The following is a 13,444-nucleotide window of genomic DNA, read 5'->3' on the forward strand; positions in this document are numbered from 1 at the left end:
GGTGATAGGAGGGGACAATATGTATGAATATAAAGATGCTGCAGGAGGGGTCAAAACTCAAAATCATGGTTTAAAAACTAGTATTAAAACACTCTACCTAAACGCACGCAGCATTCGAAATAAAGTAAATGAGTTGACGGCACAAATCATTACAAATGGGTATGATTTGGTGGCCATTACAGAAACGTGGTTGCAGGGTGGCCAAGACTGGGAATTAAACATACAGGGGTATCTGACAATTCGGAAAGATAAACAAGAAGGAAGAGGAGGTGGATATCAGGGCAGTTGTGAGAGACGATATTGGCTCTAATGAACAAAATGTTGAATCATTGTGGGTGGAGATTAGAGATAGTAAGGGGAAAAAGTCACTGGTGGGCGTAGTTTATAGGCCCCCAAATAATAACTTCATGGTGGGGCGGGCAATAATCAAGGGAGCCACATGAAAAAGGAACGGCAGTAATCATGGGGGATTTTAACCTACATATCGATTGATCAAATCAAATCGCACGGGGTAGCCTTGAGGAGGAATTCATAGAATGCAGATGGGATTGTTTCTTAGAACAGTATGTTACAGAACCTACAAGGGAGCAAGCTATCTTAGATCTGGTCCTGTGTAATGAGACAGGAATAATAAACGATCTCCAAGTAAAAGATCCTCTCGGAATGAGTGATCACAGTATGGTTGAATTTGTAATACAGATTGAGGGTGAGGAAGTCGTGTCTCAAACGAACATACTATACTTAAACAAAGGGGACGACAGTGGGATGAGGGCAGAGTTAGCTAAAGTAGACTGGAAACACAGACTAAACGGTGGCACAATTGAGGAACAGTGGAGGACTTTTAAGGAGCTCTTTCATAGTGCTCAACAAAAATATATTCCAGTGAAAAAGAAGGGCGGTAAGAGAAGGGATAACCAGCTGTGGATAACCAAGGAAATAAAGGATTGTATCAAATTAAAAACCAATGTGTATAAGGTGGCCAAGGTTAGTGGGAAACTAGAAGATTGGGAAAATTTTAAACGACAGCAAAGAATGACAAAGAAAGCAATAAAGAAAGGAAAGATAGATTACGAAAGTAAATTTGCGCAAAACATAAAAACAGATAGTAAAAGCTTTTACCGCTATATAAAACGGAAAAGAGTGACTAAAGTAAATATTGGTCCCTTAGAAGATGAGAAGGGGGATTTAATAATGGGAAATGTGGAAATGGCTGAGACCTTAAACAATTATTTTGCTTCGGTCTTCACAGTGGAAGACACAAAAACCATGCCAAAAATTGCTGGTCACAGGAATGTGGGAAGGGAGGACCTTGAGATAATCACTATCACTAGGGGTGTAGTACTGGATAGGCTAATGGGACTCAAGGTAGACAAGTCCCCTGGTCCAGATGAAATGCATCCCAGGGATTAAAAGAGATGGTGTAAGTTATAGCAGATGCATTCGTTATAATCTACCAAAATTCTCTGGACTCTGGGGAGGTACCAGCAGATTGGAAAGCAGCTAATGTAAAGCCTCTGTTTTTAAAAAAAAGGGGGGCAGACATAAGGCAGGTAACTATAGGCCGGTTAGTTTAACATCTGTAGTGGGGAAAATGCTTGAAGCTATCATTAAGGAAGAAATAGCGGGACATCTAGATAGGAAAGTGCAATCAATCAGATGCAACATGGATTCATAAGGAGAAATCATGTTTAACTAATTTACTGGAATTCTTTGAGGATATAACGAGCAAGGTGGATAGAGATGTACCAATGGATGTGGTGTATTTAGATTTCCAAAAGGCATTCAATAAGGTGCCACACAAAAGGTTACTGCAGAAGATAAAGGTACGCGGAGTCAGAGGAAATGTATTAGCATGGATCGAGAATTGGCTGGCGAACAGAAAGCAGAGAGTCGGGATAAATGGATCCTTTTCGGGTTGGAAATCGGTGGTTAGTGGTGTGCCACAGGGATCGGTGCTGGGACCACAACTTTTTACAATATACATAGATGACCTGGAAGAGGGGACAGAGTGTAATGTAACAAAATTTGCAGATGACACAAAGATTAGTGGGAAAGCGGGTTGTGTAGAGGACACAGAGAGGCTGCAAAGAGATTTAGATAGGTTAAGCGAATGGGCTAAGGTTTGGCAGATGGAATACAACGTCGAAAAATGTGAGGTCATCCACCTTGGGGAAAAAAAACAGTAAAAGGGAATATTATTTGAATGGGGAGAAATTACAACATGCTGCGGTGCAGAGGGACCTGGGGGTCCTTGTGCATGAATCCCAAAAAGTTAGTTTGCAGGTGCAGCAGGTAATCAGGAAGGCGAATGGAATGTTGGCCTTCATTGCGAGAGGGATGGAGTACAAAAGCAGGGGGGTCCTTCTGCAACTGTACAGGGTATTGGTGAGGCCGCACCTGGAGTACTGCGTGCAGTTTTGGTCACCTTACTTAAGGAAGGATATACTAGCTTTGGAAGGGGGTACAGAGACGATTCACTCGGCTGATTCCGGAGATGAGGGGGTTACCTTATGATGATAGATTGAGTAGACTGGGTCTTTACTCGTTGGAGTTCAGAAGGATGAGGGGTGATCTTATAGAAACATTTAAAATCATGAAAGGGATAGACAAGATAGAGGCAGAGAGGTTGTTTCCACTGGTCGGGGAGACTAGAACTAGGGGGCACAGCCTCAAAATACGGGGGAGCCAATTTAAAACTGAGTTGAGAAGGAATTTCTTCTCCCAGAGGGTTGTGAATCTGTGGAATTCTCTGCCCAAGGAAGCAGTTGAGGCTAGCTCATTGAATGTATTCAAGTCACAGATAGATAGATTTTTAACCAATAAGGGAATTAAGGGATACGGGGAGCGGGCGGGTAAGTGGAGCTGAGTCCACGGCCAGATCAGCCATGATCTTGTTGAATGGCGGAGCAGGCTCGAGGGCCTAGATGGCCTACTCCTGTTCCTAATTCTTATGTTCTTATGTTCCCTGCCCGCTCCCCATAACCCCTTATTCCCTTATCGGTTAGGAAACTGTCTATTTCTGTCTTAAATTTATTCAATGTCCCAGTTTCCACAGCTCTCTGAGGCAGCGAATTCCACAGATTCACAACCCTCTGAGAGAAGAAATTTCTCCTCATCTCTGTTTTAAATGGGCAGTCCCTTATTCTAAGATTATGCCCCCTGGTTCTAGTCTCCCCTATAAGTGGAAACATCCTCTCTGCATCCACTTTTTCCAGTCGCCTCATAATCTTACACATTTTCGATAAGATCACCTCTCATTCTTCTGAATTCCAATGAGTAGAGGCCCAACCTACTCAATCTTTCCTCATAAGTCAACCCCTCGTCTCTGAAATCAACCTTATGTACTTTGCACGGCCACACGAAGCTTGGCATTGGCAGGGGGCTGTGAGCAAGGCATCTTCTCGGGTCAGGCTGTGCTATGTGAGGCAATTAAGCATGAGAAAATAGGCAAAGAAAGGGACATTCTGCAGGGCTGAGGAATACCTGTGGTTTGCATATGTGTGGGTGTATGGCACATTCAGGATGCTCCTATCAGCCGCTGCTCAAACAGGCTTTCATGCGGTGCATCCGAGATAATCTCGCACTACCAAATGTATTGTTCAGAGAAGGATGTTCCTGATAAGTGCGAGAGTGCCTGAGCAGACACATTCCTGAACTGTCTGATCCAGTTCTGACTCATTTGCAGCCACTCTCGGCATTGTCTGCTGACCACACACCACTGCAGCTGCGACGTCACTTGCTCTGTGCTCTTTTAACCTTTTCAAAGGACTGAAGAAGGTCCTTTGCAACTTCCGCAAGTCCCAGATGTGTAACAGCTGCAAAAGTAATGTTCTCTCTTTGTTTTTCTTTTGGGTTTCTCCGCCCTTAAGTGTCCTTTTCCATCCCAACTTCCTCTTCTAGTTTTGATCTGCTGTCAGTTCCTTCTGCCAAATGCACACCATAGTTTCTATTTTTTGAAATCGGTGTCTCAATCTTTTTATGCAGACTTTGAGAAATGGAGCCAAACAACAGTAATCTAGAGAAGCTACCCATTTTCTGCCGCAATCCCCTCATTGACTTCCAAGCATTTGAAGGTTATAAAGATTGTTTTTTAATTTATTTTGTTTTCAGTAGGTGTAAGTTGTGGAGCTTGCAGTTCCTTGAAAATAGGGGATCAACAAATGATGGCATTGGAGGGCACGGAAGAGAGCATCTAATAGAAAATAAGAATTAGGAGCAGGAGTCGGCCATTTGGCCCCTCGAGCCCGCTCTGCCATTCAATAAGATCATGGCTGATCTGATCTTGGCCTCAACTCCACTTCCCTGCCCACTCTCCATAACCCTTATCCTTCAAAAATCTGTCCATCTCCACCTTAAATACATTCAATGACCCAGCTGCCGTAGCTCTCTGGGGTAGAGAATTCCAAAGATTCACGATCCTCTGAAAGAAGAAATTCTTCATTTCCATTTTAAATGGGCAGTCCCTTATTCTGAAACTATGCACCCTAGTTCTAGATTCCCCCATAGGAGGAACCATCCTCTCTGCATCTAACCTGTCAAGCCCCCGCAGAATCTTATACATTTCAATAAGATCACCTCTCATTCTTCTAAACGCCAATGAATATAGGCCCAACCTGCTCAGCCTTTCTTCATATGACAACCCCTTTCATCTCAGACTTAATAATAACGCTTTAATAACCTTCGAGCAGAGAAAGTTGAGGGGAAATTTAATAAAGGTGTTCAAAATGATAAGGGAGTCTGATGGAGTAGATAGGGAGAAACTGTTTTCACTGGGTCGGTAACCAGGGGGCACAGCTTTAAGGAAATTGGCAAAAGAACTGGAAGGGAAATTAGGAGAATTTGTTTTACACAGCGAGTTGTTATGATCTGGAATGCGCAAACTGAAAGGGTGGTGGAAGCAGATTCAATAGTAACTTTCAAAAAGGTATTGGATAAATGCATAATAAGGAAGAATTTGCAGGGCTATGGGGTAAGTGCGGAGGGAAGTGGGACTAATTGGATACCTCTTTGAAAGAGCCTGCGCATGTACGATAGGCCTAATGGTCTCCTTCTGTGCTCTGATTTTATATAATCATAGAGTAGATAGAATGTGCTGGATGGGTTGAATGGCCTTCTTTCGCATTGGACTTTATTTTCTTGTTATAACTCTAGGTGCAGTTGTGCCATGTTTCAGCAACATTGCCAAGATTGATTGGAATGCAAAGATGCTTCTAAAGTAGGTGTGATGGATTCAATCCATGCAGCTGTGTGAGAAGCATTTCACCACCCTGAAAGTATTGAACTATTTTAATGGAATTCCACTAGAACGTAATAAATTAATATAAATATGAAATAAAGCCAGAAAATGCCACAAACACTCAGCAGGTCAGGCAGCATCTGTGGAGAGAGATGGGCTCTGTCGAAAGGTCATCGACCTGACACGTTAACTCGGTTTTTCTCTCCACAGATGTCGTCTGACCTGCTGAGTGTTTCCAGCATTTTTTGTTTTTGTGACCGATTTCCAGTATCCGCAGTATTTTACTTTAATAAAGTAATACCCTGGAGTAATCCCTTTTTTTTAAAATTTGTTGTTTTTAGCCTTGTATCCCCTCCCCCCTCCCTACACACACATACACACCCCGGTGCCCAAGAGTCATTAGGTTTTTGCCAATGGCATTCTTCTCTATCAGTGTTAGATTTCCATTTTATGGTCCACTCTGGAGTCTCAAGCATGCGATTGCGTGGTTAACATTTTATTGGCAAGCAGTTCCACAAGTGCTTGCTGTTTTTGTGAATGCCATTGACAAACTTATGCTTGATGGTTTTTTTATTGCAACTTTTTTTCTTGTGAATTTTAAGGTGTTGGGGGTGGGAATAGAACACTTTCCAGTTTGGGCATCCAATATTCCCAGGTCAGGCACAACATGATTGTATGTTCCCTCTACACTGCCCCAATAATGTACCTCAGCTCCAACCTTGGAGCGCCCCATACAGCAACAATGTTTTCCACAGCAGCCATCTCCTCTGGGATTGCCAATTTGGTGTCTGTTGCTGACATCCCTCTCCTCAACTTCTGTCTTAGGCTGAACCAGACTGTTCGTAACCTTGGTGTCACATTTGACCCTGAAATAAGCTTTCAAACACGCATCCGCTGCATAATTAAGACCACCTATTCACAAATCCGCAGCATAATTAAGACCACCTATTTCCACAAATCCTAACAAATCCCTCCATGGCCTCGCCCCTCCCTATCTCTGTAATCTCCTCCAGCCCCACAACCCCTCGAGATGCCTGCGCTCCTCCAATTCTGACCTCTTGATTATAATCGCTCAAACATTGGTGGCTGTGCCTTCTGTTACCTAAGCCCCAAGCTTTGGAACTCCCTAAACCTCTCTACCTCTCTCTTTTCCTTTAAGACGTTCCTCAAAACCTACCTCTTTGACCAAGCTTTTAGGTCACCTGCGCTAATTTCTACTTATGTGACTCGGTGTCAAATTTTTTTATCTCCTAATGCTCCTGGGGCGGCGCCTTGGGATGTTTCACTATGTTAAAGGCGCTATATAAATACAAGTTGTTTCATCGAGTAATCAGATTGAGACCGCCCCCATGCTGGCTTTGAGATCTGACTTGAGACGTGCTATGAGGAAGCTCACTTCACTGGTTCCTCTTCTGTGTTTCCCCCCCTTTGCAGGAGGCCCTGGAGTCGTGTCTGACCCGGATCACCAAGCTGGAGCTCCAACAGCAGCAGCAGCAGGTGGTGCAACTGGAGGGGGTGGAGAACGCCAACGCGCGGGCGCTGCTGGGCAAATTCATCAACGTCATCCTGGCACTCATGGCCGTCATCCTGGTCTTCGTCTCCACCATAGCCAACTTCATCACTCCCCTCATGAAGACCCGCTTCCGGGTGCTCAGCACGTTGCTGCTGGTGCTGTTCCTCGTCTCCCTGTGGAAGCAGTGGGAAAATATTGTGTACTTCTCTGAACAGATCCGCCTGCCCAGCTGATCTGGACACTTTTGGCAGCTGACAGATCGGCGTGTTTTTTTTCTCCCTCCAAAAAAAAAACAAGGTTTCCGAACCTCTTGTTGTTTTCCTTCTCCCCTCTTTTCCCCCACCTGCCCTCTACCACCTCTCATCAACGCTGATGGCATCGTCAGTTTGGCGGGCACCTGCTGCTGCAGCGCGATGCACGACGAGACACGGCCCGATTCGAAGGAAGGTTACTGGCAGAGCTGATCAAACTACCTTTCCCTTTTTAGAAAAGGCTTTAGCCGAACAGGCTCTGAGAAACATGTTGCACGCTCACTGAAGCAAGCAATGAAGGAAGGCAGTTTGAGGATGGCAACTATTGATTACGACGAATTGTACCATTTCAGTATTTTTTTTGTTGTTTTCTTGTTAACTTATAACAAATATTTAAGTTTTTTTTGTGGGGGGGGGATGCAGGGAGAGAATCGGTATTGTTTGTGTGACTGCCTATATATTTATTTATAACTAATATACATTCGATGATATAGCACAAATGGTTTGCAAGATCCCCAAGCTTAATCACATTGCACATTCCGGTTTATGTGAAAAACAGTCCTTGAAACTAGTAGAAATTAATTAATTCTTCTTCAGGAGGAGTGTGGGGGTGTGTCAGAGATATTTCTGTTGGACAGCTTAAGCAGGCGGTGAAGGAAATTTCTCTTGGCCCAGCTGAGAATGTTTGCAATTGAAGAAATGGGTAGAACGGTAGAAGAAAATTTGGAGATGCTCTCGGCGACAGATAGCTGCCGCTGTGCTGGACCATTTTTTTTTTTTTTAAATTGATTTTTATTTTTCCTGTCGTTCATCTTTCCCGATGGTTTCATTCGCTACGACAGCTGCCAACATCTGTAAAGGGGGAAACTCTTCCAGTCACGTGTCGGCCAGCCACCACAGACGTAAAATGTACTGCCGATGTCTTGGTGACTGAGGGGCTGCTGGATTGAGATACATGACCTGTGGAGGGGGTTGATAAAAAAAAATTAAGTCACAGTAGAATACATTAGTGCAGTCGAAAAATAGATGCATTATAACCTGTTCTGAAAGTTCACCTGGGGGTGGTATTAGGAATTCAGACCATCATGATATGTATGTTACTACTAGTTAGCTTTTGTACAATTTGTTTTTTTTAAATGCATTTAAGCATGATGGGTTATTCCACTTTGCTCTCCCCATACCTTGCAACCACTTGACTTGTTAACCAGGCAGTGGACACGCCTCTCAGAGTGAGAGGGAGTTCTAGGCCCACACGTTGGGTTTGGTGTGAAGCTTTTAAGTCTTAAAATTAGACGAATGGCTTTTTCCGATCTGCTGCACTGTTGAGTTGTTGCAGGGGTAGGTATCAGCTTTGTGTAGGTAAGAAATGCCTGAAATACATTTGCCTCATCAGAGCACAGTGGCTTTTTGTTGTGTGTCTTTTTCACTTTTTTTTAAAATATTTTTATTTATAAGTAGCATTTGGTGAAGCAATATGGGAATGTTTTCCTCCCGGGTGCCAGTTAAACAGCACCTGACAGATCAGGGGATGATATGCAGGTCCCCGCATCTCCCCTCTTCCAACCCATTCAGTTCCAATTGTGAACTAACGGAAAGAACAAATCGGGTGTTTTACCATCAGTAAACATGAAATAAGCAGCAAAATACAGCAGCAATAGGAGAGAGATTGTGGCAGAAGCTCACACCACAAGCAGAGCTCATAATGTGCTTAAGATTTAGAGTCAAAAAATGCTCCGCACATCAAGTTCACTGAAAGGATGTTTCCCCATAAAATCCAGATTCCAAAACACAGCTCATACCGTGGATTCAGATGAAGAAGGCCCCCTCTGCCTATTTGATCTCATCCATCCAGAATACCAACTATGTGTAAGTCCCACTTTAAAAAAAAATATATACATTTTTTTGCCTTATTTCATGTCCTGCATTAGCTGCTGGGGAGTGGAATGTGTGCTCTCATTGCTCCTGACATTTGCCACTGAATAAGGTTATAATTCCAATGTGTAGACTGTCCAAGCAAATGCTGATTGTATCGGGGAACAATTTGAGGGGGAGTGGTGGGAAAACAGCAATAAAAAGCCCCCACACTTTGGGATAGAACTTCAGATGCTTGCAGTAGAGGGAATACTGGGGGGGGGGGGGGGGAAACATTCCCAAAGAGTACAATATGTTCAACGTTTTCTCCTGGTTTAATCGGAGAACTGCCGTCTCGTTTGATGCTCATTTAGGAAGCATCGTCACACTGATGAGTACTGATTTGAAAATCTGTGTACAATTAAATGGGGTTGAGAGTTGGTGGAGCCTGCGCTTGGAGGGAAGCCTTTTGCATGAGTGTCCTGAAAACGTGGTAGAAATGGGAATGTTGCAGTTGTATGGAATTTGCTGGGACGGTGGTTTATAGCTGCCTTGATGGCTCAGTGAGTAAGTGCACCACACGGTGTGACTCCCAAGTCAAACAGCCCAGAAGGCGCCAGGTTCAGTTCCCGAGTTGCACGAGAATGGTTGCTTGAACAAGGTAGAGAGAAACTGGAATGGGGGGGGAGGGTGGGTGGGTGGTGTGGAGGGAAGGAGAGTAAGTGGAAAAGGAGGAAGATTAAAACCAAATCTATAATATGGCCACTCGGTCAGTTGGAAGTTAAGTATTCTTAGCCCATTTGTACTGCAAAAACATAGTCGCAGGGAGTGTGGGGCTAACACAATGCCGTATAAGGATGTGGTGTCAGTAGGGCCATGCTAACACATCAATAGTACGCTGCAGCGTGTCGCACAGGAAGGTAATACGGCGTTCTCGCCATTTAGGAAGGGCTGTGCTTTCCTGTGTAGGTGCAGCACGAGGAAAAAGGAGGGTACAATGTGAAGGTCAATTTGTAATCTCCAGTTTAATGAGACTGAGGCAATTTCTTGTATGAAGTACTTTTAGTTGAAACTTTATTTTCTTTAAAGTAATTTTTTTCCTTTATTGAGAAGAATAACTGCTACAGCCTTTGCAGCAACCTTGCTTGGGTGTTCAGAGTTCTAGATCTAGAGCGTTGTGAGATTGATGATGGAGGAGCATTACTGTCCTCATTTGTTTGAGGCAGGAATTTAATATATTAAAAATCTTAAATCTGTGTGTGCTTCCTGTTTAGTTTCCAGTATTAATTCCTGGGTCCACATTTATGATAGAAAGTGCCTTTGTAAACTTGCCTTGCTGCAATGATACTTTCCCGCCAATGATGGGGTTACATTAAAAAAATAGGATCAGGAGTCGGCCATTTGGCCCCTCGAGCCTGCTCCGCCATTCAATAAGATCATGGCTGATCTGATCATGGACTCAGCTCCACTTCCCTGCCCGCTCCCCATAACCCTTCACTCCCTTATCACTCAAAAATCTGTTTATCTCCACCTTAAATATATTCAATGACCCAGCCTCCACAGCTCCCTGGGGTAGAGAATTCCACAGATTTACAACCCTCTGAGAAGAAATTTCTCCTCATCAGTTCTAAATGGGCGACCTCTTATTCTTAAGCAGGGTTGCAACACCTCCATCAGCGAGAGGGTGCATTATTAGTGAGACAAGTTTACATGGGTGTTTTCATTAATGAAGTGGGCAGGGAAATTTATAATGGAAACGTAATACAGATTTTAAAATGGAGATTGAATTATGTTTGCACATCCAGGTCCATTTACCCCCCACTTTCTAACCCTGCTTTAACTGATCTTCACTCTCTGGGCAACACCGTGGGTATAATATTTATATATTGAATTAGTTATTCAAAATAATGTTCTGAGGAAGCCGATTCCTGGAACTGGGATGATTTCAACAGAGGTACTCGAGTGGACATGAGCAATGCTGATTCCTGTCTCGCTTGTTCCAGTAACACCAGTGATTACTGCTCCCTCAGCTCAGAGGTTAAGACTGGAGCAATCAGATCCCTACCCACATACTTGCTGGGTTTTGTTAGTTTGGAATTGTATAGCAAGTCTCTGCTCTCCCCACCCATTGCTTTTAAAGTCTGTAACCCAGCACATTACACCCCTTATGATCAACTAGTCATGTGGGTAAAAACTCAAATACTGCAGAGAGTTGAAAACCCACAGCAGACCAGTCAGCATCTGTGAAGGGAAGGGACAAAGTTCACGTTTCGAGTGCGGACCCTTTTAATCTGAAAAAGAAGAGGCGGGCAGGCATATTAAACACTCAGAAAATGGTGGGGTGGGGGAGGGGGGAGAAAATATACACACACAGGCAAACCCAAAGAGGAGTGGTGAATGAAATGATGAAACAGATCTGTGTTTTATAATTGCACTCATGATTGTTATGCATGCATAAAGGTGTGATATCCTTCCCTTTTACTGATTGTATTACCATGCCCTGTCTCGCCTCTTTACAGTTTTGAAGACGGGTCTACATCCTAAACGTTAACCTGTCTGTTCTCTCCACAGTTAACGACTGACCTGCGTGTTTCCAGCAATTCTCTGTTTCAGCCAGTTGTGTGGTGTGGGTCTGGGGTCTTTCAGCAGGCATTGATTCCTGGTTAAGCACAGGGCAAAAGAGTTTCAGCATCCAGCAATGAATCCCGCAAACTGTCTACACAGGACTGTGTGATTTGCTGCCCGGGTGCTGTAATTTTGCACAAGATGTCCGGGTGGACGATCATGTGCCAGTCCCCAAGCAGATCTGCACAAATAGCAAATGATTTGCCACAACAAATCGCCCGAGGTCAGGCCCTGTGACTGGCTAACGTCTGTGCGAAAGGTAAACCAGTTGAGCAAATGGACATTATGTTCACAATTTTTCTATTTTCCATTTAGTCACAAATATTTCAATCATCACAAATATTGCTAGTCGCACAATAGCAAAGGTCGTCGGACACAAAATTAAAACCAAACACACAAATGATCTGATATTGGGAAAGATTTCTGCTCTCACTATTGTAAAGATTTGACATTGTCATTGTGAGAAGTGGGATACATTCCTCTTATGTGTCAGCAGCGGAACAACGAATTGATATTCTCCTTTACCACTTTAACAGTATTGTACTTTGAAGACTTACTGGCGCTTCCCAGTTGGAGCTCTCCCGGGGGGTGGGGGGCGGGCGGGCGGGCACAGCTCCTGCACCATCAAGCACTTTATGCGAGCACAATAGACCTTCATAGTCAGGCTGTCAAAAAGGCGCTTTTACCTTGGCGCTTAAACACAGCAGGTAAGAGACCCTGTTTTGGGAGAGTTACCTCAGTACCCCTGTACTGCACTGTACTGTATTACTGTAGGTGCGTTGGGCTTTGCTGTGAAATACAGGGGCTGAACGAGAGAGTGCACAGGACCTGATACTATATTGGCTTTATTGAAACAGGCAGCCAGAACCCAGTGGCAAATGTGTGGACCGACATTTGTCGTGGGTCCTTAACGCTGTTGGTTCCCTGAATGTCAGGTTATTTAAAGAGTGTTGCTGACAGAGGAAGAACAGCACATCTGCCGTTGTCTGCACTCTTGTATTATTTTTTAAAAACATACCTTTAATATATAGAGAATGTCGTGGAAAGCAATCTAATCCCTACTTTATCTCATTAGTGGGGATAATTTGGTAACTCGCTAGCGACAGAGTTATTTATGAGTGTATGAAGGACATTCTGACAACTGAAGCAAGGATAGCTCCCTGTTTTATATAACAGCCTATGATTTTTTTTTAATTTTCTAAGTCTTAATCGTGTTACAAATGCTTTAATACTTCCCGTTATGCCATGTGAGCTAGTTCCCTCTTTGCTCCCAAGCTGTCAATTTGCAAGTCATCAAAAGTGGCATTAAAGGGGAAGTCGGGTTGCGAGGGCCGAGTACTTTTTATTTGAAGTAAAGTCCCATTTTATAGTAAACATATATTGTGGGGGGAGGGGGGGGGGTTATTTATTTCACTGGGCAGTTCTTGCGTGCAGGGAGGTTTTTGGCGGTCTGAGCCTCCCTCCCTGCTGAGTTGCTGTGTGACTGAGATGGGACAGTGCCAGATCAGTGCTCTGGCGTGGTTTTAGGCAGGGTCGCGCCCCATCATGGAGAAGTGTACAGGGAGAATGGCCCGCTCTATACCTCTCTGCCACCAAAAAAAAATTGTCTTTAAATCAAAGGAAAAGGCTTTTATCCAAGTGATTTTTCACCATCAATCAGGCGAGTACTTAGAATAAAAAGTACTCCCTCCTTAACTTAGCTTCTGCATTAAGTGCTCAACTAAGATCCCAAACACGCCATTGTTTACTAATGAGGCAAGCAGACAGCACGGAAGTATGTATTTTAAAAATCTGTTTGCTGTTTGCTTAGAACTATTAGACTACTCCACTTGAGTTGCATGAAGCTGGGCACTACTGCAGTATCTGCCTCGAATGAGCGGATTTACAGCAGTAGTTTTATCTTTCATCTCCATGCAACAAAACTAGCAATACATTCCTAGTTTTGGATACTTGAGGGTTCAAAGATAC

The 13,444-nt window shown here is 43.8% G+C and overlaps 1 protein-coding gene across 3 annotated transcripts in view; it reads left to right on the forward strand.

The window, feature by feature from the left end:
- The window catches only part of tmcc2 (transmembrane and coiled-coil domain family 2), a 170,095-nt gene extending 158,039 nt beyond the window's left edge, over positions 1–12,056 (forward strand). For 2 of the 3 annotated variants that reach the window (XM_070859235.1, XM_070859236.1), the window contains exon 6: positions 6,671–9,096. In XM_070859235.1, the coding sequence (XP_070715336.1) occupies positions 6,671–6,982 (312 nt within the window). In that variant the 3' untranslated portion in view covers positions 6,983–9,096. Of the gene's footprint in view, positions 1–6,670; positions 9,097–11,422 lie in introns of those variants that run through there. The other variant, XR_011587495.1, reaches the window with a different exon arrangement.
- The last annotated feature ends 1,388 nt before the right edge of the window (positions 12,057–13,444 follow it).

Source organism: Pristiophorus japonicus, chromosome 17 (genome assembly GCF_044704955.1).
Source record: "Pristiophorus japonicus isolate sPriJap1 chromosome 17, sPriJap1.hap1, whole genome shotgun sequence".
Classification (NCBI taxonomy): domain Eukaryota; kingdom Metazoa; phylum Chordata; class Chondrichthyes; family Pristiophoridae; genus Pristiophorus; species Pristiophorus japonicus.